Source organism: Eublepharis macularius, chromosome 16 (assembly GCF_028583425.1).
Source record: "Eublepharis macularius isolate TG4126 chromosome 16, MPM_Emac_v1.0, whole genome shotgun sequence".
Taxonomy (NCBI): domain Eukaryota; kingdom Metazoa; phylum Chordata; class Lepidosauria; order Squamata; family Eublepharidae; genus Eublepharis; species Eublepharis macularius.
In genome coordinates, this window is record NC_072805.1 from 3,541,924 (window position 1) to 3,566,843 (window position 24,920).

The 24,920-nt window shown below is 42.7% G+C and overlaps 1 protein-coding gene across 1 annotated transcript in view; it reads right to left on the reverse strand.

Annotated features, from left to right (window-relative positions):
• Window positions 1–24,920, reverse strand: part of EFCAB6 (EF-hand calcium binding domain 6) — a 213,855-nt gene that overhangs the window by 66,153 nt on the left and 122,782 nt on the right. Inside the window, exon 22 of the mRNA XM_055000612.1 lies at window positions 1,020–1,175. Coding sequence (XP_054856587.1) covers window positions 1,020–1,175 — 156 coding nt within the window. The remainder of the gene's footprint in view (window positions 1–1,019; window positions 1,176–24,920) is intronic.

Below are 24,920 nucleotides of genomic sequence, written 5' to 3' on the forward strand. Positions count from 1 at the left end.
GAAGTGACGTATGTGGGGTTGGCAATGTTAGTTATAGGAAATCTGCCCCACCTTAGGACAGATGACCATTAAGGGGAGTTAGAGTTTTTACTCTAACTTTATTTAGAACAAGCAGTGAGAAAGAGGGACTTATCTTTGGTTCTCAGGCACAGCACACCAAGAGCCAGCTTTGGCTGGCTGTCAAGGACACTAGCTCAGCGGAGTGAGAAAGAGAAAGTAAACATTGCAAGATAACAGGCTCAGAACAATAAAGAACTTCCCCCATTCTCAGGAGCCATAGGTAGAACCCACATACATTCATGGCAGATATGCAGGAGGCATATATGACAGGCTGATTTAAAAAAAATAGAAAATGAACACACCTCCAGTCTTTGCATGGGGAAGCCTAAAAGGGGAGCAGCTCTACCACCAATACTCTCCAAACTGGAGAGCTCTGCCTGGACCAACCCAGAGCCAGGAGGAGGCAGCCAGCATGGGCAGGGCAAACCAACCTCTCAGAGCCCACAGCAGCAGCAGCAGCAGCAGCAAGGTGCTTCTCAAACCACTTCGCCTTTTCTGACACCAGAAGTGGCACCCCCTTCTAGGAGTTTTTAATTTTTTTAAAAAATCATCCATTTCATATTGACATATTGACCTACCATTGCAATAATAGGTGCAGCAGGTTCTCTGAATTTCCAGCTTTCATTTTAAAACAGTAAGTATCTAGCATCTTCCCTTGTAGAGATATAAGGGGAAAGGCATATGTCCACAATGAAAGCTGTGAATTCAGAAAACTGGTGCATCTATTGTTACAATGGTAGGTTGATATATTGATATGAAATTGATTATTGGAAAAAGATCAAAGGAAAGCAGGGGGAGGAATGGTTTGATGATGATGAATGTCCAATAATAGAAAAACGAGTTGGAGGTGGGTTGGAGTGGATAGGACAAAAAAAAAAACCAAAAGAAACATTATGCAAGAGGAACAAATTGACTCAAAACCATGCGGGAACTCCTCCCCCAAATAAAACTATGACAACCTGTATAGAAGTTCACTGTACTGCTGATAGCCAAGGCAACAGTTGAAGTCTTCTAGCATCTTCCGCAGGTCGTCCACTGTTATGCAGCCTTCTCTATTGCTATCCTGCTGCAAAAATGCCTTGTGGAAATCTTGGGAGCAATCCTGGTATTTTTCCCTAAAAAAGGCCAATATTCATTTTAGATGGTTTGTTAATGAAAGATTCAGCATTGAGCTTTTAGAACACATTCTGAAAGTGCTGAAGCTCACAATCTCTATTTCAGAAGACAATCCAGAGCAGAGAACTCAAAATTAACACACAGTAGATTTCTCAAGAAAGTGAGCCATGCTGAATGAGATACTGATCCATGGTAAGTAGAGACTGTGAAATCCATGCTACTTCAGAGCAGATTACGCTGAGCAATATGAACCAGTAGTCAGACTTAGTACAAGGCAGTTACTAACATACATTCAGTACTGCGATCCTATGCACACTTACTCCACTGGCACTTCAGTGGCACTTAGTTCTGCATAAATACACATATAATAAAACTATAATAAATTGCACTCAAACTCCATGACTGTCAGGCTTAGGAATGTTTTTTAATAGAAATCGATAGCAAGTCTGATTTCGGTTGCTTTTGGTACTGTGTATGTCTCTTTCGGAGCTGCATTTTTTCATCTCCTTCCACCACTGTCCTCTCTTATTGGTTCTGGAGGTGGGGGGGGGGGGGGCTAAAAAGGCAGCTAAAAACAGAAGTCATAGAGAATCTAGGAGAGTCACAGAAAACCCCTGGTTGACAATAAAAGTAAAACGAGGTGGCAAGCTCACCTCTAAAAAGCCCAATACATCACATTCTTTTGCCTTAAAAGGCACCATAAAGTTGCTTACAATTGGGGCACTAGACGTCCCTCTTTGAGCTAGAAGATCAGCCGCTGTGGCTTTTCTCATCTGCCCATTCCCCAGGAGCCACGCCTGCTCCCTCCCTCACCTGCTGTGAGAAGTACTGTATTGTGGAACCGGGGAGGGGATGGACCAAGGAGGGAATGGGCAGGAGAAGTCAAGGTTGCTTTTCTCCCATTTCCTTTTTTACAATTTTTTTAAAAAGATCAACCCCGAAGTGACCAGCTAATCACATACTATTAAACACACTAACGTACACACATATACATCCATGTTAATATCCAAAGCATATTCTAACCATACATAAGGGAGTACCCAAGCCAGTGCCTTATTGCTGCCATCAAACAGCTAAGGGAGAACAAGAACCTGAAACCTGACGTGGAGGAAATATTGGTTGGGAAGACATTGTGTTTCCCACTTTTCATGGGGTCCAGATGACAATAGCTGATGCAGTTAAGATCATGGGGGTTACATTGGATCTAGGGTTCCCAGGTGCCTGCCAGTGGTGGGCAAACTCATGGGGATTTGCCCCCTTGTCCGTGCCTTTCTGCATGTAATTTATGCCCATTGCTTCGAGTCCTTTCCTTTGCCGCCAACTGGAACAGCTCCTTGCCCTCTTCCAAATGACAGCCTTTCAAATATTTAAAGAGAGCAGTCATGTCCCCCCTCAATCTCCTCTTCTCCAAACTAAACATTCCCAAGGCCCTCAGCCTTTCCTTGTAGGGCTCAGTCTCCAGACCCCTGATCATCCTCGTCGCTCTCCTCTGCACCCTCTCGATTTTGTCTACATCCTTTTTGAAGTGAGGCCTCCAGAACTGCACACAATACTCCAGGTGTGGCCTGACCAAGGCAGTCCTCAATTTCCATCCAGCCACATTCCAAGAAAGAAAGTCTAATGAAGGTTTATTATTTAGTCCTGTTCCTCTAAAAAAAATTGCAGCTGGGGCTAGAACAGCTACGTTAGAGTTAATTACTTGTGTAGATTCAGGAATTGGCTTCATAGAGCACAACAAAGATTGGGGAGGGGGATGTATTTCCACTTTAACCTTGCTTAACATTCTCATCTGGTTGATTTCCATGAAGTCATTATGTTTATTTAAAGTGTGGACTCCTACACTCTTCCCCTTTATCTGGCTGTGCTTTGGGTCCAAAAACCTACAAATAATTCGAAGTTTGAACCCAATATAGGGCTAGAAGGTCTATCTACTGGGGAGGGCTCAGCTACATTTTCCAGATTAGCACAATAGAATTCGAATTTACTGTGCAAATAGTTCAAACAGGCCACCATATGATCTTGATCAGCAGCCGGCAGAGCTTTATACAACCCAATAAGCTCTTCCTCAAAAGAATAATTACAAACTGAAGTCTTAAGTTTAGGAGAAACGTTTAAAACAATAAGAGAAGGAGAGTTATCAAATTCAGGAGTAGCTTTGGTGGTATATTATTAGTATTCAAAGGCTGTGTTGACTTGACTAAAGGCAAAATAATAGGATTCTTAAAAACTTCCTGCAAATTTCCCTCTCTTTCTCCAAATTAAAGAAAAGACTTTACTAGAATGAACAGTTAACATAATTCTAATTAAATGGGGTCAACTGGCATGAATCAAAAGGAGGTTCTGGTAAATTCTATATGATGGACACCAAAGCAGTAGGAAAAGATAGTTTAAATCATAGAATCATAGAGTTGGAAGGGGTCATACAGACCATCTAGTCCAACCCCCTGCCCAGTGCAGGATCAGCCTAAAGCATCTCTGACAAGTATTGATCCAGCCTCATCTTGAAAACTGCCAGTGAGGCAGTTGATTCCACTTTTGAACTACTCTGACGGTGAAAAAGTTTTTCCTAAAATCCAGTCGGTACCTTTGTGCATGTAGTTTTAGCCCATTGCTTCGCGTCCTACCCTCTGCTGCCAACTGGAACAGCTCTTTGCCCTCCTCCAAATGACAGCCTTTCAAATATTTAAAGAGAGCAATCATGTCCCCCCTCAACCTCCTCTTCTCCAAACTAAACATTCCCAAGGCCCTCAGCCTTTCCTCGTAGGGCTCAGTCTCCAGACCCCTGATCATCCTCGTCGCTCTCCTCTGCACCCTCTCGATTTTGTCTACATCCTTTTTGAAGTGAGGCCTCCAGAACTGCACACAATACTCCAGGTGTGGCCTGACCAAGGCAGTATAGAGAGGGGCTATGACCGCCTGCGATTTCGATGCAATGGCCCTTTTGATACAACCCCAGACTGAGTTTGCCTTTTTTGCCACTGCATCACACTGACTGCTCATATTTCATTTACAGTCCACTCTTGCCCCAAGATTTCTTTCGCATACACTACTACCCAGAAGTGTATCCACCATCCTGTATTTGTGCTTCACATTTTTGTGGCCCAAATGTAATACTGTGCACTTAGCTATGTTGAATTGCATCCTGTTCACAACCGCCCACTTCTCCAGAGTATTCAGGTCTTGTTGAATTTTAACTCTATCTTCTTGGGTGTTTGCCACTCCTCTCAGTTTGGTATCATCAGAAAATTTAATGAGTAGCCCATTTACCCCTTCATCCAGATCATTGATAAAAATATTGAAAAGTACCAGGCCCAAAACTGAGCCCTGCGGCACCCCACTGGACACCTCCCTCCAATATGATGAAACGCCACTGACCACCACTGTTTGGGTGCGGTCCTCTAACCAGTTCCCTATCCACCAAACTGTCCTATAGTCCAGTCTGCAGTCTTCCAGTTTACCCATTAGAATACCATGGGGAACCTTATCAAAAGCTGTACTGAAATCCAGGTAAATCACGTTGAGAGAGTTCCCAGTAAGCTCCTCACTCGATCAAAGAAGAAAACCAGGTTGGTCTGACAAGATCTGTTGGGGAAAAAACCATGTGGACTTCCCAGGATCACTAAGCGGTCCTTCAGACCGCTTTACATGGGTCTGTCCTTAAAGATAACTAAGAAACTCCAGTTGGTACAGAATGCCGCGGCTCCGTTATTATTGGACACTAGGTGGAACTGTTATACAACAGAGTATAGGCCAACATATAGATGAAATCAGAATCGTCAGAACACACCTTGCTGGTTGTTCACTGGTTATTGCAGCCTATCCAGGATAGCTCTCAGCTGAGCTTAACGCTGGACACAAAGAGACAGTTCTGCCTTCCAGTGTTGGGGAGTCAGCATGTTTGACTAGCACATTTACTCTGTAAACTAGTCCCAGAGCCCAGCTGAAATGCTGACTTGGAATCAGATCAATTTAGAACAAGGGGCTCGGGATTCGGTTTCGTTTTCTCAGCCATGCCGGACGCTCCTCTCGGCTGGTCCGGGAGGAAACGACCGGGCACCCTGACCGGGCAGCTGATCCGCAAGGATTAGCCCCCAGGACTCCCAGGGAGGGAGCCAGGGTCCGGGACGTGGCGGGAAGAACTCCCCGAAATCAATGCGGGGGGGGAATTGCCCGTTTGTCCCTATGGAGGCCGGCAGACGTGCGCGGCGCCTTGAGTGCCGCCGGGCAACGAGAAACGGCAAGTAAAAGAAACAGGCGGAAGCCTGTAAACAAGCGAATCCCTTCTGTTCTACAAGCGTTTGTGAAGGAGAGGTTGATCTGAAGAAGACTCGCTCTTCCCCTTCGTTGAGTTCCAGAATTTTGTTGGCGCCCCCCCCCCAAATGGCAGCAAAGAAGCAAAGTCCCGCTCTCGGTAAGTCAATCTCGGCTACCTTGCAGAAGGGGGAGTCGCTCGAAGAGTTGGTGCGCAGGGCGGTGGTGGAAGCTATAAAACCCTTTGTTGACAAGTTGAACGAAACTGATCAAAGGGTGGGCTTAATTGAAAGCGAGGTGAAAACCATTAAGGCAGCAGCGGGGGGGGGGGGCAGAGAAGTCTGCTCTGGAAAGTGCGTCACTTGTGAAGGCTACAAAAAAGGAGCTGAAGTTGGTGGAGAACCAGCTGATCGGGCTACAGGTGGAACGAACGCAGACAATTTTGCGTCTCCAAAACGTGAAAGAGGAGGAAAAAGAGGATCTGTGGGAGGTGGTCTCGGAGCTATTGGCGATACCCGCGAGGACGACTAAAGAAGAGGTTAAAAGCGCCATTTTGGAGGTCCGTCGGGCTTCTTCAAAATATGCAACAAAGCGACAGTTGCCTCGTGAGATCATTATTGACTTTTCATCTAAAAAGATTCGGGACACCATCCTATATAACTCATACAATGCGGATTTGGACTTTATGGGTTTGAAAGTCAAGATTTTGAAGGACGTTCCATTTCTAGTCCGGAAACGGCGTTTTAAATATAAAAAGTTTGCAGCTCTTCTGAGGGACCATGGAATAAAGTACAAATGGTTATTCCCGGAAGGAATATGGTTCAGATATAAAGATCAGGCCTATAAGATATTATCAGAAGATCAACTAAAGGATTTTGAGAATAAAAACCCAGAACTCTGCTGCACCAAGAACGAAGAAAAGGAGGAGCCGGAGGGGGGGGGAGGAGGAGGAGAGCATCGCAACAGCAGTTGCACAGAGAGAACTGCGTCCGGGACCTAGAAGGGGGAGGAAAGTTTAATCAGAATTTGAAATGTTTATTCTCTGTATGATTAACCACTCCATCATTATTCTATGGAGCTATTTTTGTATTATGACAGTATGAAGGGAAACATTGAAGTGTAGTGTTTAGTGTTTGTAGTTCATTCCCCCCCCCTTTTTCTTTTTCCACCCCCCTTTGTCCCTTCCCTCTCCCCTTTCCTTGTGATAGTCTGGTGTAGTGTTTTGTAGTTATGAAAAATAAAAAATTTATAAAAAAAAAAAAGAACAAGGGGCTCTATGAGCTAGGAATTTTTTTTTGGCTTTCTTTGTAACATAGTCCCTAAATGAGTTTTAAAAGGAGGAAGATGAGCAAACCAGTAAAGAAACTTAATTTTCCCGCATTACTATATTTACTATACATTTATATTAGAGCAGTTTTAGGAACTTTTAAGAAGAATCATAAGCTTCAGTAGTTAATAATTAAGGATAAGAGTTGAGTAGGGAGCAGCTAGGCCGGCAGGCCTGCCAAAGGAAAAATTTCACAACTACACAGAGACTTTTAAACCCAAGCCACAGAGTGTGGGGGTGGGGGGTGGGGTGGGGGGGTTGGACTACCTTTTGCATTAAATGCTATCTTTAAAGTAATAAATAGAGGTATCTCTTTCTGATGTCTGAGATTTCAGAAAGAAACAGTCAAAAGGTGCGTGGAACAATAACTGTTTCTGAACGGAATCTGAGATCGTATGAGTGAACACACGCTCCCTTCTGTGTCTACAAGATTTCCATACAGCCATCCTTCCTATGAATATGGTTTCTGTCAATGTCTGGTTTACTGTTCAGTGAATTTAGTTAAGAAACAATAAATAAGCATCTTCTGGAATAGTGGCTATTAGGAATAACTTTCATACTGTAGATTTCCAAAATAGCTCCTCCTGGAAGCCATTTTGAGCTTGTGCTAGATCAAGGTTCAGTAACAGTTTTGAATCAGCTATTTCTATGACCTGGTAGGAGACCAGGACTTTTTGACTTGACATGGCATATGACATGGGATTTTGGGGGCACAAGGGATTTGTGTGTTTTCCAAGAAAAAGGGAATATCCATGTAAAGAATTTAGGCCAAGTGCCAACATGTCTTTGGAGAACCCCAAAAAAGCAAGTTGGTATCCAAGGATGATGTTATGGTCATGAGGTTCAGATACAGAGATACTTGGAGTTTTGTGTTTAGTCCATTAATCCTAAAACCATAGAGGTGGACCTTCAATCTGAAGTATAAGAACAGAGGGGTCTGCCTATGGAAAGTAAGGAGGAAGTGGTGTATAGGTACAAACTTCACTTCCTCATGTGGCATGTGTACACCTTGCAGGCACCTTCTTCAACCCATCTTAAGGAACTTGCTGACTTGAGGATTCCCTGCAAGGTTACTCTCTCTCTCCCTCTCTTCATCATTGGCAAGATTATGGCATCAAAATTGTGTAGTGCAGAGGATTACAGCTCTATGTGTAAGCCTGTACTGGAAAAAGGGTTTGGGGTCTAGACCTAGGTCTGATTAATAGACTGCAGATACACAGATAGATCAGACTAGCAGATAACTGAGCTGTACCCAGGGTTGTATTAATTTGCATGTTTAGCAAAGGCTCATGGGGCATGTGTATAAAAGAGAGAGGTCACCATGACTATTAGAGGTGGCATAATACAGGACTAGGCTAGCTGGAAAGACTGGAGGAAGAGAAGAGAGGAGAGCTGAAGCTGCTGCTCTTTGGAAGGCAAAGCTTGTTTCCAAGCTTCGGAGCTAAGAAGATCATAGAGCTGAAACTGCTAGCTGGAAGAGCTGAACCCTTCTCCCTGGGAGACCAGCAGTAGCTGGGAAGAGCTGAGCAATCAAGGAAGAACAAAGAGCAGGAATTGCTGGCAGCTGAACTCATTGACTGCTTGAGACCAGCACCCTAGTACAGAGTTGCCCCACGTCATCCTGCTAGGAGAAAAGGGAAACTGCTCCGAGGGCAACAAGCAAGCCCCAGGATTCAGACAGCGTCTTCACAAGAAGAGTCCTGCTGTGGCGAGGCCTTCTGGATATTTGGGACACTGTTCCGGGCATAGCTTCTGGCCAAGTCCACAGAACTGTCTGCGCACTTTACCAAGGGATTGTGAGTAGGACTCTGCTCTGGGGTCACTGGTTACTGATCCAGTATTGATAACCATGGGAATGGTTTCATAGTTGTGTTCTGTTATATTTAAATAAATTAGATTTATATTTTGAATTGGTAAACCTATCTCTAGACATTGAACCTGGTCCTCAGGACTCTGGGGGTTACATATGTATTGCTCAAGACTAGTAGCAGTTAAGATGTATTTTTGAAATCTTTTTCTGGAATGGGGAAACTGGTGGATTATGGAAGGTTTTCCATGTTACTGGTGTGAAGAAACTCTTGTTAAGCTTGTGCATCAATAAAGTATCAAAAACTGCACGTACTGTTTCATGACCAATTCTTTTCTCCCTAGAAATATTATTTCCCATGCCAAGACCACCAAACGATCCCCTTTGGGAAGCTGTTAAGCCCGGCTAGCACACAAGCCAATATGCCACACCCATTCTACAGAGACTCAGAGCCAAACTACAAGTGACGTCTTACACAGGTTGGACACTAGTCGGCTTCCCTCAAGTTTTGATGGGAAATGTAGGCGTCCTGGTTTTACAGCTTGGCTCTCCATTACAGCTGCAAGACCAGGATGCCTACATTTCCCATCAAAACTTGAGGGAAGCCGACTAGTGTCCAACCTGTGTAAGACGTCACTTTTAGTTTGGCTCTCAGTTTCCTTCCTTTCTTTTCAAGTTCCTTTGATCCCATGATCTTGAACAGTGGATACAGAGTCTTTATTTCTTTAAAGAAAATATGGAGGAAAGATATTTGGCCAAAGCCGGCGTGATCCTTGGGTCTCTATCCACCAGCAAATAAGGGACTATCTTGTCTTTTGGTACAATGAGAAGTAGTTTATTTAAGATAGGAGTAATCCATAGTTCGCGATAAGAATTATAATGAGGACATTCCAGTATTATGTGGGGCAAAGAATCGACCTTTTTCATGCCGTATTTGCAATGTCTATACGAATGGGGTATATTAGGGTATCTCCCATGTAAAACTGCTGAAGGAGCAACATTCAGATGTATGAGCATAAATGCTCTGCAATTGCGAGAAATTGTTAAGAGTTTAATGTAGGCTGGGATTGTTGGATATGGAAGAATGCCAAAGAACTGGGTTAAGCATACTTTCCGAGCGCGTATAACTGAGCTAGAGTAATCTAGATCTTTTATTCATTTCTTGATGGCTGATAATGATTCACTCTTCCCAAGTCTCAGTATATCATCCTTTATTAACCCAAGGCTAAATAGTTTCTTATCTACTTCTTGCATCCAACAGGAGTTGTATTTGTCTTGATTTAGTTTGTGAGGCTGACACTTCACTGATTACTGATCGGTTACCAAGATCAATTAAAAGTTTGAGTTATCATCTATGAAGCCCTGCATGGCCTGGATGCACACACCTGTAGGTCTGCCTTTTGTGCTCTGTTCTACCATGAGAGCTTTACTTACCTGAGCAAAGCCTTCTGAATGAGCCACCCTGCAGCCCTTACGATTGGCAACTGTTCATTCACAGGCATTCTCTGTGGTCACCCCCACCATGCAGAATGGCCTGGCAGAAGAGTCAGCCGCCCTGCTATAATTTCACAGAATGCGCAAAACAGAAATATTCTGGAGGGCATTTTAATAATCACTTATAAAATAATCTATTCCAATGTTTATTGCATGTATCCCCTTCCTTTCACTACACTGCCTTCTACCTGTCTTTCTAACCCAACTTTCTGTATTGTGACATTGTTATGCCTTAGAAAGGGTTTCCTTTTTGCTTTTTGTTTGCATGGTTTTTCAGTTCAGTGATCGTGGTCATAATGCATTGTTTGTTGGAAGTTTTATGGTTTCTGATTGAATTTTTAAATGTAATCTACTTTGAGTCTCACAAAGTAAATCAAATAATTTTTTGCTTATTAAAGGCAACTCTTTTTTTAACTTCAAGGTCTAACATTGCTTCAATCCATGTATGCAGCAAAATTCTTGCTTTCCACTTCTGAAGAACTGTTCTAACTATTACATAGGCTGGTAAAGATCCTGAGCCTTTGTCCTTTTAAGAACTTCCAGGAAGAAGAAATGTACACCAATACTGGATTAAGTTCCAGTGGACATTCTAGTATAAAATGTATCCGTCTGTTAATGAGACATACCCATGATATAGAGTTGAATCACCAACACCCATCTCTCAGTCAGATAACCCCAAATTTTAAGATTCTCCTAGGTTCCAATTATCGCAAGCTTTTTTGGTATTAATTGTAATCTAAGGTCTACAGAAGGTTTTTTTTCTTCCTTTCAACATTTTTACCCTGCCTTTTCTTGTGGTTCAAGGGAGTTTACAATACTAGATTAAAAACATTTACAGTTAAAACCGAAATAAAATAACAACCCTCAAATCCCACCCCTCCCAAAGATGACTGCCATTCGTTCCAAACTCCCTCAAAAGCCCTGGCAAACAGGCCTCACAGCACCTGCTGAAGATCTCCAAGTTGGGGGCTCCCTTCACCTCTAAGGGGCCCATTCCACAGAGCAGAGGCCACAGTGGAAAAACTGCAAGCTCTGGTCAATGCCAGACAGGACATCTTAAGAGGTGGGATCACACAACAGGTGCCTGAAGACTACAGTTGGCGCACAGGGACATATGTAAAGAGACAAGGCTTCAAATAGGTGGGTCCCTGGTCATAAAGGGCTCATAAAGCTCATAACCAGCATGTTGAATTGAGCTTGGAAACCGACTGACAACCAACATTGTTGTTTCAGAACAGGCAACATATATTCCCTGTTGCTACCTCTGATAATAGTTGGGCTGCTGCATTGTGAACCAGTTGCAGTTTCCAGAGAACTGCCATGTAGAGCACATTGCAGTAATCCAGTCGTGAGGTTACAGAAGCATGGGTCAGCATGGCCAGACTGGCTGAGTCTCAGTAACAAGAGAGTTGGTGAAACAGATGCTGACGAGAGAAGCCATAGATAATGTTGAACATTATATGGTATTTCTCGTCAGGTTTTCTGAATTTGCAAATTCAGTTCCATATATCAACTCCTCCATAGATCCTTCAGGACCAGCCTTCAGACAAGTAAACAATTTTTTGTCTGCTTTAAGGAATGAACTTATAGATGCCAAAAAAGACAATATGTCAAAGAGGTCTGAAGCCACAAAAGCATCCAGGCCAAATTTGGTTGGGTTAATTGCAGATACTGTGTCATGTTTGGGGTCCACGTCCGTCGTGCCGAGTGCGTCCACCGTGGCATCCCTCCGCCATCTGGCTGTGCCCTGCCTGGCCTGCCTGAGCTGCCTGGTCAGCCCTTGTTCGGGCAGTGGCCCTCCTCCGGCTTCTTGAGGGCTCCTCCCTTAAAGGCCTCAGATTGGCGGGGCAGGGGCAGGGTAGAGTGCCCCTGGATACCTTGCCCCACCAGAGAAGCTGTCCTTCGCACCAGGTACAGACCTCCCGTCTCCTCCCTGGCCAGGATATGGAGCCCTCCTTTTATTATCTCTTCTCTAATGCCAACCCTGCCTCCTCTCCCAGCCTCCCATTCCAAGTACAAGTCCGACCACCTGAGTCCATGTGGGCCACATCCCTCTGCCACGCCTCCCCTCCTGCTGGCTGGCAGGGGCTTGGCCTCCTTCCTGCTTAGCCCGGTTGGAGCATCTTGCTCCCATTGGGTGCTGCCTCTTCGGGCCCGCCTCACCCTGTCGGACTCGCCCCCGCCTCTTCTTGGACAGTCCCTCTGCAGGGGCGTAGCCTTATAGGGTATGCGGCCAGGGCCTGCTGTCCCTCTTCCGCCGGGTGGATGCTTCCAGGGCTATCTGGGGTGCCAGTCCGGCCTGGCAAGTGAAGAGGCCTCCCTCATAACCTGGCTGACTTGTCGGGTCTTCCTGCACCCGCTGTCGCCGCTCGAGGGCCCACTGCTGGAGCTTGCACCGCTGTCACCCTTGGCCCCATCCCTGGAGCCATCTCTGCTGCCATTGTTCCTACCGCCTCTGCAGCCGACTGCTGACTCCCGGTAGGAAGGGGGCTTTGGGGGCTGTTGCGGGGAGTCTGGGTCGGGCCACCACCCCAGGCTGGGCTGCGGGGCCGACCCCAGACTTACTGGCAAGGGAAGATTTTCTTCCAATTATAAGTCTCTAAAAGGTTTAATAATCTCATTGTTTAACATCTGTGTTAAGAAATGATGCCAGATTCAGCCCATGTCAGCCATAAGAAAGATTTGCCTGCACTTTTCATATCAGAGTTGCCCCATAGTGTCAGTTGTATGTAAGCAACAGGTCACATTTCTGAGCAAAACCAATTTCTTTCCAGATTCTTCTGATGGCCTTGTGGGGCAGTATATATTTAGGTTTCATAGACAGTGGGAGCCCTATGCCTTTTCATTTCCTTTCAGTGGGAGATTTAAAGGCCTACGTCCACTATTTGGATTGTAAGATAGCAGCACTAGGAGATATGTCTAAAAGTCTGAGATGTGAGGAAACCTTAGGCAAACCATTATTCTCTCTACTTCAGTTTTCCATTCTGTATTTGAGGATAATAATACTAGCATAAGCTGCAGGGCTGTGGTAAAGATTATCAAGATGTATGCAACGTACATTTGGTCATATGCTATATAAATAGTAACTATTATTAACTCAGCCTTCACTCATCCGCCAAGAATTCAGCGGGGAATACACTTTGTTCCTTCCACCATTTTATCACAAAGCAGTTCTCTGAAGTAGTTCAGGCTGAGTGAATATGATTGGTCTAAGGACACATAAGGAGCCATATAAAGCAGTTCTGCTTTATATTCAATTGGGCTTACTCCCAGGAAAGTGTTCTTAGCATTACAGAACCCGTGAGCTTCACAACTCTCCTAGCTTCCACAAACGATTCAAAACTGGATTATTCAAAAAGGCTTTTTACTCAGATAGGAGGGCTGTATTGTAGGGAGAGGATCTCAGATGATCTACTAACGAGTTAGGAACCATAGATCTCACCAGTATGTTGTATTGGATTCCTAATAATGCTGTGTCTTTGTGATCTTGTATCTATTTACCCTATGGCATTGTTTATGGAATTTTTCTTGATATCGACTGTACTAATCTCACACTGTGTAATCTGCCTTGAGTCTCAGTGAGAAAGGTAGACTATAAATGATACAAACAAACAAACTTAGTAGGGATATGCACTTCCATCTCTCCAGTCCTAGTCTGGCATGGTAACCACCATTACACTAGCTGTCCATATCACTGAATGTGCCTTTAGGTACCTAGTACCATGTAAAACTCTGTAAAGTGACAGTCAGTAGAAAAAATTTGGAATCCTTTTTCAGATGTACATTACATTCACTCCTAAATGACTAAAATGACAGCTTTCATCATTGCTGCTATCTTCTAGATGAGAACGAAAAGACAGGCAATCAAACCCTTTATTTCTGTCCTTATATTTAGAATAACTGTTTCTTGGACTGAGTAAATGACTTCCCAGCAGTAGTTATTCAAATTTCATCAGTAAAACTGAGTGCCAAGCATACATTTTAAACTACGCCTCTTGCTTGGTTGCCAAACTGATCTCATCTTGCAAACAGTCTGTATTTCTCTTGAAGTACTGGAAAATTGCTGTTAAAATGTTTCTAATTTAGGGTATTTGTTTGTCTTGAGTTAAAACAAAAGGGAAAATTATACACTCAGATCCCTTTCCCCTGCTCTGGGACATTAAGTTGCTCAAGCCCTCTTGTTAGTTGTGCAGTATCTGTACACTAATGAGCATATTTTACAAACGGTCTTTGGGATTACAGCCTACGATTGATCAGACCACTTGTACCCCACCCAGCGGCACTTTTCTTCAGAGCAACAAACCATCCCAATGCCCCGATGGAGGTGGGAGAGGCAGAGCAGTGTCAGGAAGTGACCCCCCCCCCAAAAAAGCCAAGATGAAATTTCCCTCCAACAGAGTTAATCTCTTGCAGGAATTAGGCAAAATAAAAGTAAGATTATTATTAATGGAGAATCTAAAAACAGCATCTAGCAGTTTATACATACAACACAAGTAAATAGGTTGAAGGAAAATAATGGCATTGATATTGAGAAAGCAGGTGATTTTAAATTTATCCATGGGAAACCAGGAGGGAAAATCCAAAATAATTTCAAATGTTAGCATTTTTCTGGATCAGGATATTGTCTTCTAAGATGTAGTTAATAATATATAACTCCGAAACCAATCTAAATCCACACTAAAGCTGAGTTTATGGAATGCTGTGAGGTGGGCTAATAAGTACTATTCCCTTGAGGTTAGAGAATATCTAAGTCAATTTAATATTACACTTCCACAAGAAACATGGGCTACCAAGGATATCTTTCTCCCTGGATCTGTCTCTTTTTGTTTACTGGCAAAAAAGAATAACTGAAAAGGGAGAGCTAGTGCTGACGTAGCATGTCTGGTTTCCTCCTCCCTAATGGTAAATGTGTCAAAGTTGAAACCCTGTTCCTGTCTAGCAATGGCAGTGAAAATTCAGATAGAAATGAATAATTTTATAATTATTATAGGTTATATTCCTCCATCCGTAAGTGTAATAAAACTTAATCAAAATTGGAATGTAGTGGAAAATTACATCAAAAACATCTGCAATGACTACCCTAAGTTTAATTAAACCATTGTTTGTGATTTTAATGCAAGATTGGGTAATATTACCCAAGAAGATTTGACAGAAGTTAATGGGGGGGGGGGAATGGAACTGATTGGATAAATAATATGGCTATGTAAAGATTTACAAAAGATAAGAAAACAAATTCTTCAGAAAAGAGGTTGTTAAAATTAAAGTTGAGAAATAAACTAACGATCATAAACGGCTAGCCTGGTATTGACAATTTCAGAAACTTTACATATATAAATTTGGGTGGGGGAGCTAGTATTATTGATTATAAACTGACTAATGAAAATGTATTATAACTAGTAACTGCTTTCTCTGTGGGTGATTTTATGGAGAGTGACCATCCTGCCTTATTGCTGGCAATTTAATCCTTAGATTAATTCATTCTTTCTCACTCATTTCATGATTAGGGATGTGCATTTCGGCTTTCTGAAAGCCGAAAGAAAGCCGAAACAAAAGTGTTTCGGCTTCTTTCAGGTTAGCCGAAACGTTTCAGGCTAAGCCGAAACGTTTCGGCTAGCCGAAAGAAAAAAAGCCGAAACGTTTCAGCTTTAGGCTTTTTCAATGGGAAAATGCCTTCGGCGTCTTCCCGGACGTCTGAGGGAGGCATTTTCCCACCGAATCAGCCCAAAATTGGTGGGGACCTTCCTCTAACCCCTCTCTACAAACCCCCCAAGTTTCAGACAGATTGGACTTTGGGGGGCCATGTTATGGCCCCCCAAAGCAGGTCCCCCTATCCTCCCATAAGAAAGCGAAGGGGCAGCATATTGTTAGCATGCTGCTGCTCATCTTCTTCATTATTTCCTATGGGGAAAAATGAAGAAGCAGGCTTCCTTTGCCAGGGGTGGCATTTTGCATGCAAAATGCCCCCTCACCCTCAGGGGCCCTTCTCCCACCCCTCCTCCCACCCCCCACCAAGGCTCAGCCTGCTCCCACTTGGGGGGGCCATTTCATGGCCTCCCCAAGTAGGTGCTCTAATCTCATTCTCTACCACTGACAGCTGGGGGAGGCTTGTCTTGCCAGGGGTGGCATTTTGCATGCAAAATGCCCCCCAGCCCTCTGGGGCCCTTCTCCCACCCCCACCAAGGCTCAGCCTGCTCCCACTTGGGGGGGGCATTTCATGGCCTCCCCAAGTAGGTGCTCTAATCTCTACCACTGACAGCTGGGGGAGGCTTGTCTTGCCAGGGGTGGCATTTTGCATGCAAAATGCCCCCCAGCCCTCTGGGACCCTTCTCCCACCCTTCCTCCCACCCCCCACCAAGGCTCAGACTGCTCCCACTTGGGGGGGGGCATTTCATGGCCTCCCCAAGTAGGTGCTCTTTTCTCTACCACTGACAGCTGGGGGAGGCTTGTCTTGCCAGGGGTGGCATTTTGCATGCAAAATGCCCCCCAACCCTCTGGGACCCTTCTCCCACCCTTCCTCCCACCCCCCACCAAGGCTCAGACTGCTCCCACTTGGGGGGCCATTTCATGGCCTCCCCAAGTAGGTCCTCTCAGCCCCTAAAGTCCACCCCTTACAGCCCCACACAAACCCAATTCCCCCCCAGCTGCCACACACAGACCCAAATCCCCACATTAGCCCCTCACAGACCCAAATCCACCCCCAGCAGCCCCACACCCATAACCCCAGGAACAGGCTGGCAAAGGCCAGCCCTCTCCCTTTGTTCCCTATGCTGGGAACTTCTAAACTCTCTTTCCCTGGGCAATTCTGCACAGCCCAGGGGTGCCACAATGGTGGTCACACTTCTGTGTGCCAGCTGGTCCCTGTGAAAGAGCACCTGAACCACAGACACCCTCCCTCAAATTCCCCCACCACCTACAGAGATGGCTGGCCAGCCAGCCCCATTGTTCCCTATGATGGGAACCAACTGCACAACAAAGAATAAAACAAGAACAACACAAAATAAAGTTTTAAAAAATTATTTTCTCCCTTCCAAAGTAAAAGTAGGCAAAGCATTATGACACATTACACCAGCAGTCCCCCACACAGAAAAATAACACAACTCACTTAACATCAGAGAATCACAAAGCACGATTCCTGTCAAGAACACTTTATTTCTTGAACAGCTTTAGGTTACACAGCAGGGGGGAACACCAAAGGGCATGGCAGCACCATCTTACACAAAAATAACACAACTCACTTAACATCAGAGAATCACAAAAGCACAATTCCTGTCAAAAACACTTTATTTCTTGAACAGCTTTAGGTTACACAGCAGGGGGGGAACACCAAAGGGCATGGAAGCAGTATCTCACACAAAAATAACACAACTCACTTCACATTAAAGAATCACCCCAAAAAATTGCTGTCAAAAGCACTTTATTTCTGTAACTGCTTTAGGTCACACAGTAGGAAGGCACAACAGAGCAGGAAAGCAGTGTACTACACAAAAATAACACAACTCACTTCGCATCAGAGAATCACACAAACACAATTGCTGTCAAAAACGGTGAAGTGGGTTGTATTATTTTTTGTAGTACATTGCTATCATGCCCTGTTGTGCCCTCCTACTGTGTAACCTAAAGCTGTTCAAGAAATAAAGTGTTTTTGCCAGGAATTGTGTTTTTGTGATTCTCTGATGTTAAGTGAGTTGTGTTATTTTTGTGTAAGATAGTGCTGCCATGCCCTTTGGTGTTCCCCCCTGCTGTGTAACCTAAAGCTGTTCAAGAAATAAAGTGTTTTTGACAGGAATCGTGCTTTGTGATTCTCTGATGTTAAGTGAGTTGTGTTATTTTTCTGTGTGGGGGACTGCTGGTGTAATGTGTCATAATGCTTTGCCTACTTGTACTTTGGAAGGGAGAAAATAATCTTTTAAAAACTTTATTTTGTGTTGTTCTTGTTTTATTCTTTGTTGTGCAGTTGGTTCCCATGATAGGGAACAATGGGGCTGGCTGGCCAGCCATCTCTGTAGGTGGGGGGGGAATTTGAGGGAGGGTGTCTGTGGTTCAGGTGCTCTTTCACAGGGACCAGCTGGCACTCAGAAGTGTGCCCACCATTGTGGCACCTCTGGGCTGTGCAGAATTGCCCAGGGAAAGAGAGTTTAGAAGTTCCCAGCATAGCGAACAAAGGGAGAGGGCTGGCCTTTGCCAGCCTGTTCCTGGGGTTATGGGTGTGGGGCTGCTGGGGGTGAATTTGGGTCTGTGAGGGGCTAATGTGGGGATTTGGGTCTGTGTGTGGCAGCTGGGGGGGAATTGGGTTTGTGTGGGGCTGTAAGGGGTGGACTTTAGGGGCTGAGAGGACCTACTTGGGGAGGCCATGAAATGGCCCCCCCAAGTGGGAGCAGTCTGAGCCTTGGTGGGGGGTGGGAGGAAGGGTGGGAGAAGGGTCCCAGAGGGCTGGGGGGCATTTTGCATGCAAAATGCCACCTCTGGCAAGACAAGCCTCCCCCAGCTGTCAGTGGTAGAGATTAGAGCACCTACTTGGGGAGACCATGAAATGCCCCCCCATGTGGGAGCAGGCTGAGCCTTGGTGGGGGTGGGAGAAGGGCCCCAGAGGGCTGGGGGGCATTTTGCATGCAAAATGCCACCCCTGGCAAGACAAGCCTCCCCCAGCTGTCAGTGGCAGAGATGAGAGCAGAGCACCTACTTGGAGAGGCCATGAAATGCCCCCCCCAAGTGGGAGCAGGCTGAGCCTTGGTGGGGGGTGGGAGGAGGGGTGGGAGAAGGGCCCCTGAGGGTAAGGGGGCATTTTGCATGCAAAATGCCACCCCTGGCAAAGGAAGCCTGCTTCTTCATTTTTTCCCCATAGGAAATAATGAAGAAAATGAGCAGCAACATGCTAACAATATGCTGCTCCTTCGCTTTCTTATGGGGGGGATAGGGGGGGATAGGGGGACATAACATGGCCCCCCAAAGTCCAATCTGTCTGAAACTTGGGGGGTTTGTAGAGAGGGGTTAGAGGAAGGTCCCCACCAATTTTGGGCTGATTCGGTGGGAAAATGCCTCCCCCAGACGTCCGGGAAGACGCCGGAGGCATTTTCCCATTGAAAAAGCCTAACGCCGAAAGCCGAAAGTAAGCCGAAAGCCGAAACGGCTGGCCGTTTCGGCTTTCGGCTTATACGAAAGAGAATCCTCTTTCGGCTTTCTGCTTTCGGCTTTAGCCGAAAATTTTTGGCTTGCACACCCCTATTCATTATCCTTTAATACAGGGATATGTTAAAGTAAAAGTAAAACCTTGGACAGAAGATCTGGAAAGGGAGGTGAGGGAAGGAATGCTCTCAGATGATGATTAAGGACGATTCTTCGGTTATGCAAAATTTGAAAATAATACTGTTTTTTTGAAAAAATTTAATCTATTACTTTAAAAGAAGCTTACTCTAACAGCCAGAGCCTCCTCAAAAACTGATGGTTTGACAATGATTGTAGATCACTAAGAAGGTTGGGAAGACAAATACGAAGAAGATTCCATAAATACAATCACAAACAGGATCTTTTGGAATTACTAGGGCTGAAAAAGGACTTTAAAAACTCATAAACCAAAAGAAAAAAAGAGGACTCAGTGAAGGGTTGGAAACTGCTGCAGGAAGCATAATTATCAGCCAATTCAAATGTCTTTTGGGAAATGCCAACTGAGGCTGGAGGGTCAGGATGTGCCACGCTGCTCTGCCCGCCTGGGAACAACATTTCCGACAGGGTTTTTTTTACCCTACTTTTGTAAGCACAAAGGTGCCAGATATACCAGTGGTCCCCGAGTGATCTCCAGTTACCCACCAGAGAAATATTTAAATAAAGGTTTAAAATATAATGTTCCCAGTCCAGACATTATTTAAGGCCAATCCAATGGGGTGGGCTAGGATTCTTGCTCTCATTCTCTCAGAAATTATGCCAGATTCTTGGAGGAGAGCTATTCCAGTTTATAAGAAAGGAAGCTTTTCAGATCCACAAAGTTATTGACCTATACGCTTATTATCTGCAACAAGGAAACTTTATGCTTCATTCCCGTATAGTAAGCTAAATTCCTGCATCTATTCATCCAAGATTTTGTGAATAGAACAAGCCAGCTTTCATAAAGGCCAACCTCCAAAAGATTGTAATTTGGTGGTTCTATGATCACTACTAGTGGAAAAATATACCATGGGAAACGGAAAAGAGTCCAGTAGCACCTTTAAGACTAACCAACTTTGCTGTAGCATAAGCTTTCGAGAATCAAAGTTTTCTTCTTCATATGCATCTGAAGAAGAGAACTGTGATTCTCAAAAGCTTTTGCTACAATAAAGTTGGTTAGTCTTAAAGGTGATATTGGACTCTTTTCTATTTTTGCTACTACAGACTAACACAGCTAACTTCTCTGGATCTATATGACCATGGGAAATGGGGGATTCTTTTTGCAGTATTTATGGACTTAAAACAAGCTTTTGATTCAATCACAAGAGAGAGACTTTGGAATAAACTAGAAAAAATCCTTAACGGAGAAAAGGTTATAATGGCTAATCCAAAAATTACATTCTAACTCCTCAGCTCAAATTCAAACAGGAATTTTACGACAGCTAACTCAAGAAATCACCTCCAAAAAGAGAGTTAGGCAAGGATGCTTACTGGCCCCTCAATTGTTTGATTTATATATAAATGATCTAGCTATCTTTTTAGCTCCCCATTTGTTGCACGCTCCTTCTTTGGTGGATCAAAAAATATCGTTATTACTATATGCGGATGATACCTTGTTCCTTTGTAAGTCCCCAATAGGCCTTCATAAATTACTTAAGGCCTTCTCTGAATATTGTCTAAATAAGGGACTATTTATAAACACACAGAAATTTAAAATCATGGTCCTTTCCAAAGCATTCCCTATATATCCAAAGGTGGCTAGGTTTTTATCTGCAAAGAAGACAGATATCCTATCTTCAGGAATGATATCAGGTCCCATAAAAACATCTAGTAGCGACCCATAATTGTATTAAAATTTGCTACCCTAAGTGCTAGTGCACCAGACAAGTAAATCTTACATCCCTACCATCCAATCTGCAGCCCTCTCTATCAATAGGTGAGGACTGACAGCAAGCACACTGTTTTGAGGGCGTAAGTTGGCTGGTGGGTGGGTAAAGAGGAATTCACAGCCCTCCTGCTGAACCTTATTACACATTCTTAAATTTTTTTAAAAAAATTTTTATTAATGCATCACATATTATTACATTTCAATACAGTCCCAGTTCTCCTATGATACATCTTTTACCCCTTTTGTAAGCCTCCCCCCTGCAAGGTGGCCATCCTATAACTACAAATTAAATTTTTAGCCATGAGCACATTTTTTCCAATTTTCCAAATATAGCTGTATTGGCTTCTCCATTATATACCCATTGAAAATATACAGACCATTTCTCTTTTATCTCCTCCATTTTTCCATCCCATGCCTTATCTTTTTTTAAACATTCCAACATATCTGATTGAATATATTCATATAGGTAATCATTCCATCTTTCTAAGGTCCATTTTAACTTCTCCTTCCAACCGTATGCAATCACTGCAGCTAGTAACATTGCTTTGAAAATATCCTGGTTTTGTTTCTCAATTCTAGTGTTTCCCAATACAGCCATGAATAATAGATCTACATCTATATTAAGGTTAACCTTACATACCAATGCTATTTTCCCCCGTATCTTTTCCCAAAAATCTATGACCTTTGGACACTCCCACCATAAGTGGGAGTACCACCCTTCTTTTGCATTGCAATGCCAGCAGTTAGGTTTCATCCCTTTAAGCATGTATGCCAATTGGGCAGGAGTTCTATACCACTTCATGATTATCTTTCTTTCAAGTTCTCTATACTTTTCTAGCTTAATTGCCTTCAAATTCACCATTAACTTATTAACCTCCTCAGAAGTTGTTTTTCTTTATTCCATTTATTTTTTAGAGTTCTAAACATAAACTCCTTATCCCTCACCAATTCAAGGTAGATTTTCCCTGCCAGCCCTTTCTTTATTTCATCCACATATAGTGCATATTCTATATTATTGTCTTCCCTTTTAATCGCTTCCTTATATTTATCTTGTTTAATTAAATGGTGTAACCCCATTAAATATCTTTTCCCCAATTTTTGATTCAATTCCTGGAGTGGTAACAAATCCCCTTGACCATTATACATATCCTTCACTCTAGTTATACCTTCCGCCTTAAGATCGTCCCAAAATTTCGGGTTCATCTCCTTCTCCCAGATATACTTAAGTGGAGTCCATTTCGAGTTCTGTGGCATCATAGCCGTTTTCCACCTCTTCCAAGCAATCAAGGCTATTTTTCTTGGGCCCTTTGCTTGTCTTTATCTCCTTTTGCAGATCTCTAGTATAAATTCCATAACTACCTGCTCCCTTATTGATTGCAGATTCAAATCTTACCCACTTATCCCCTTTCCTCCATTCTAGCTCCATCAATGCTTTCAACTGGAATGCATCATAATAAGCTTGGAGATGTGGGAGTCCCCATCCTAAATCATTTTGGGGCATATATACAATTTTTTTTGAAATTCTTGCTTTTTTCCGGCCGAACACCCAATTTTTAATATTTTCATCCCATTTCCCTATATCTTTCTGGTCAAGTTCTATTGGGAGTACCTGAAGTAGGTATAACATCTTTGGTAATATAAACATTTTTACTGCTCTAATTTTCCCTAAAATACTCAAATGTTTATTCTTCCAATCCTTCAATTTCTTTGTTATCTTTGTCCAAACCTTATTATAATTGATTTTTTGTAGCTTCTCTATGTTTCTAACAAGATATACTCCTAAATATTTAATTTTACTTACTCCTGAATTCATCCCCGTTAGAACTAATAGCTCTCTTTTAGTTTCCCTATCTACGTTAAGAAACATTCTCTAGTATGTCTATCGTTTATTCTAATAACCGCCCCTATACATTTCCCTTATAGTATTTAGGAACGGTCCAGTAAAACCAAATTTCTCCAATACCTGCATTAAATAATTACGATTTAAGGTGTCAAACGCCTTATAAACATCTAATTTTAGTAGGGCTAGGGCTTTCTTTTCTTTACCAAACAAAACATTTAATATATTTCTCAATGGATGGGCTATAGATCTATTCTTGACAAAACCATATTGATCTTCCTTAACTAGTTTTGGTAAGTGTTTTTCCAATCTATTAGCTAGAACTTGTGCGAATATTTTGTAATCTTGATTCAATAAACTAATTGGCCTATAAGAATTTGTATCTAAAGGGTCTCTCTGGGGTTTTAGAATTGGAAGCATCTCAGCTTTCTTCCATGAATCTGGCATTTTACCTTCTTTTAATATATAGTTAAATAATCTTTGCATTTCTGGTATCAGTAACTCCGCCATTTCTTTATAATATTCTGCAGTGAATCCGTCCAAACCAAGGGATTTTCTATTTTTTAGACCCTTTAATACTTCTGCTATTTCCTGTCGTGTGATTTCTTTATTCTGGCTCTCCCTCTGTTCTGTCGTTAATTTGTTGTCTAATTGTTCATCAAATTTTTGATTTTCTCCAGATTTAAATAACTGCTGATAAAATTTAGCAAATTCCTCTCTTATCTGAGTATTTTTGAAAAGCTGTTTATCCCTATCCCCCTTAATGCATCCAATTTTTTGCTTTTCCTTCCTTGTCTTTAAATAATTGGCCATTCTTTTCATTGTATTTGTATTGATTCTGTGATATTCATTTTTCACTAATATTTCTTTCTTCCACATAGATAAAGAGTCTAAATTCTCTAGCTCTTTTAAAAGTTTTTTTTAGGAGTTCTTGAGTCTGTCTACTGTAGTTTTCCTGCACTTCTTTTTGTTTTTGTATAATTTCACTTACTTTCCTGCTTCTTTCCTTATTGTTTTCCCTTCTAATTCTAATTTCTTTAGCAATATAAACTCCCCTTATGACTGCTTTAGCAGCGTCCCAGAGCACTTCTTCTGTAGCTGAGTTCCTATTTTCTCTAAAATAGAGCTCTATATCTCTTCTTAAGTCCATCCGATCCTTTTCTGTTAACGGCATATTAGCCTTATATTTCCAAATATTCTCTTTCTGGTCTTCACTTAATTTGAGTTGCACCATCAGAGGGGCATGATCCGAAATCCATATAGGTTCAGTTATTGTTTTCACCACCTCCATCTCATTTGTTGCCTTTATCAAAATATCGTCTAGATATGAAAAAGTCTTAGATCTATTAGAAAAATATGTAGGTTGTGGTGTTTCCCCCCCATAAGTAAATGCGTCCTTCAATTTCCATTTCTTAAGTTTCAAAGTTTTACTTTTCTTAAAGTCATAATTAACATCTCCTGCTACAACCAATTCCCCTTCGTAGAAATTCTGTAATTTCTGAAATACCTTATTTAAAAAACTTACTTGACCTGTATTTGGTGCGTATATAGAAGCTATTGTAAACTTCCTGCTGTTCAACTTAAATTTCAAAAAAACATATCTCCCTTCTGAATCAGATATTTGATCTAATACTTGTATCTTTAAACCTAAGTGTACAAGGATAGCTATCCCTCTTGCCTTTTTAGTTCCTCTTGCCTCCACCTTTGTTTCCCATTGTTTTATTATTTGTATATTGATTTTAGTTTTGGTTTTTATCGATTTTAACTGTTCACCGCCCAGAGCCCCTGGGGATGGGCGGTATATAAATTGAAAAAAATAAAATAAATAAATAAAATAAATAATGGGGAATTCAGCAAAGGTTTCTTATCTTTTTTGCCTTTATGGGTTTCCTGTAGGCATACTATATTTATTCCCTGTTTTTTAATCAAATTTTTTAATCTGTACCTCTTTAGATCTGAAGCCAATCCATTTATATTCAAAGAAAGTAATTTAATTATC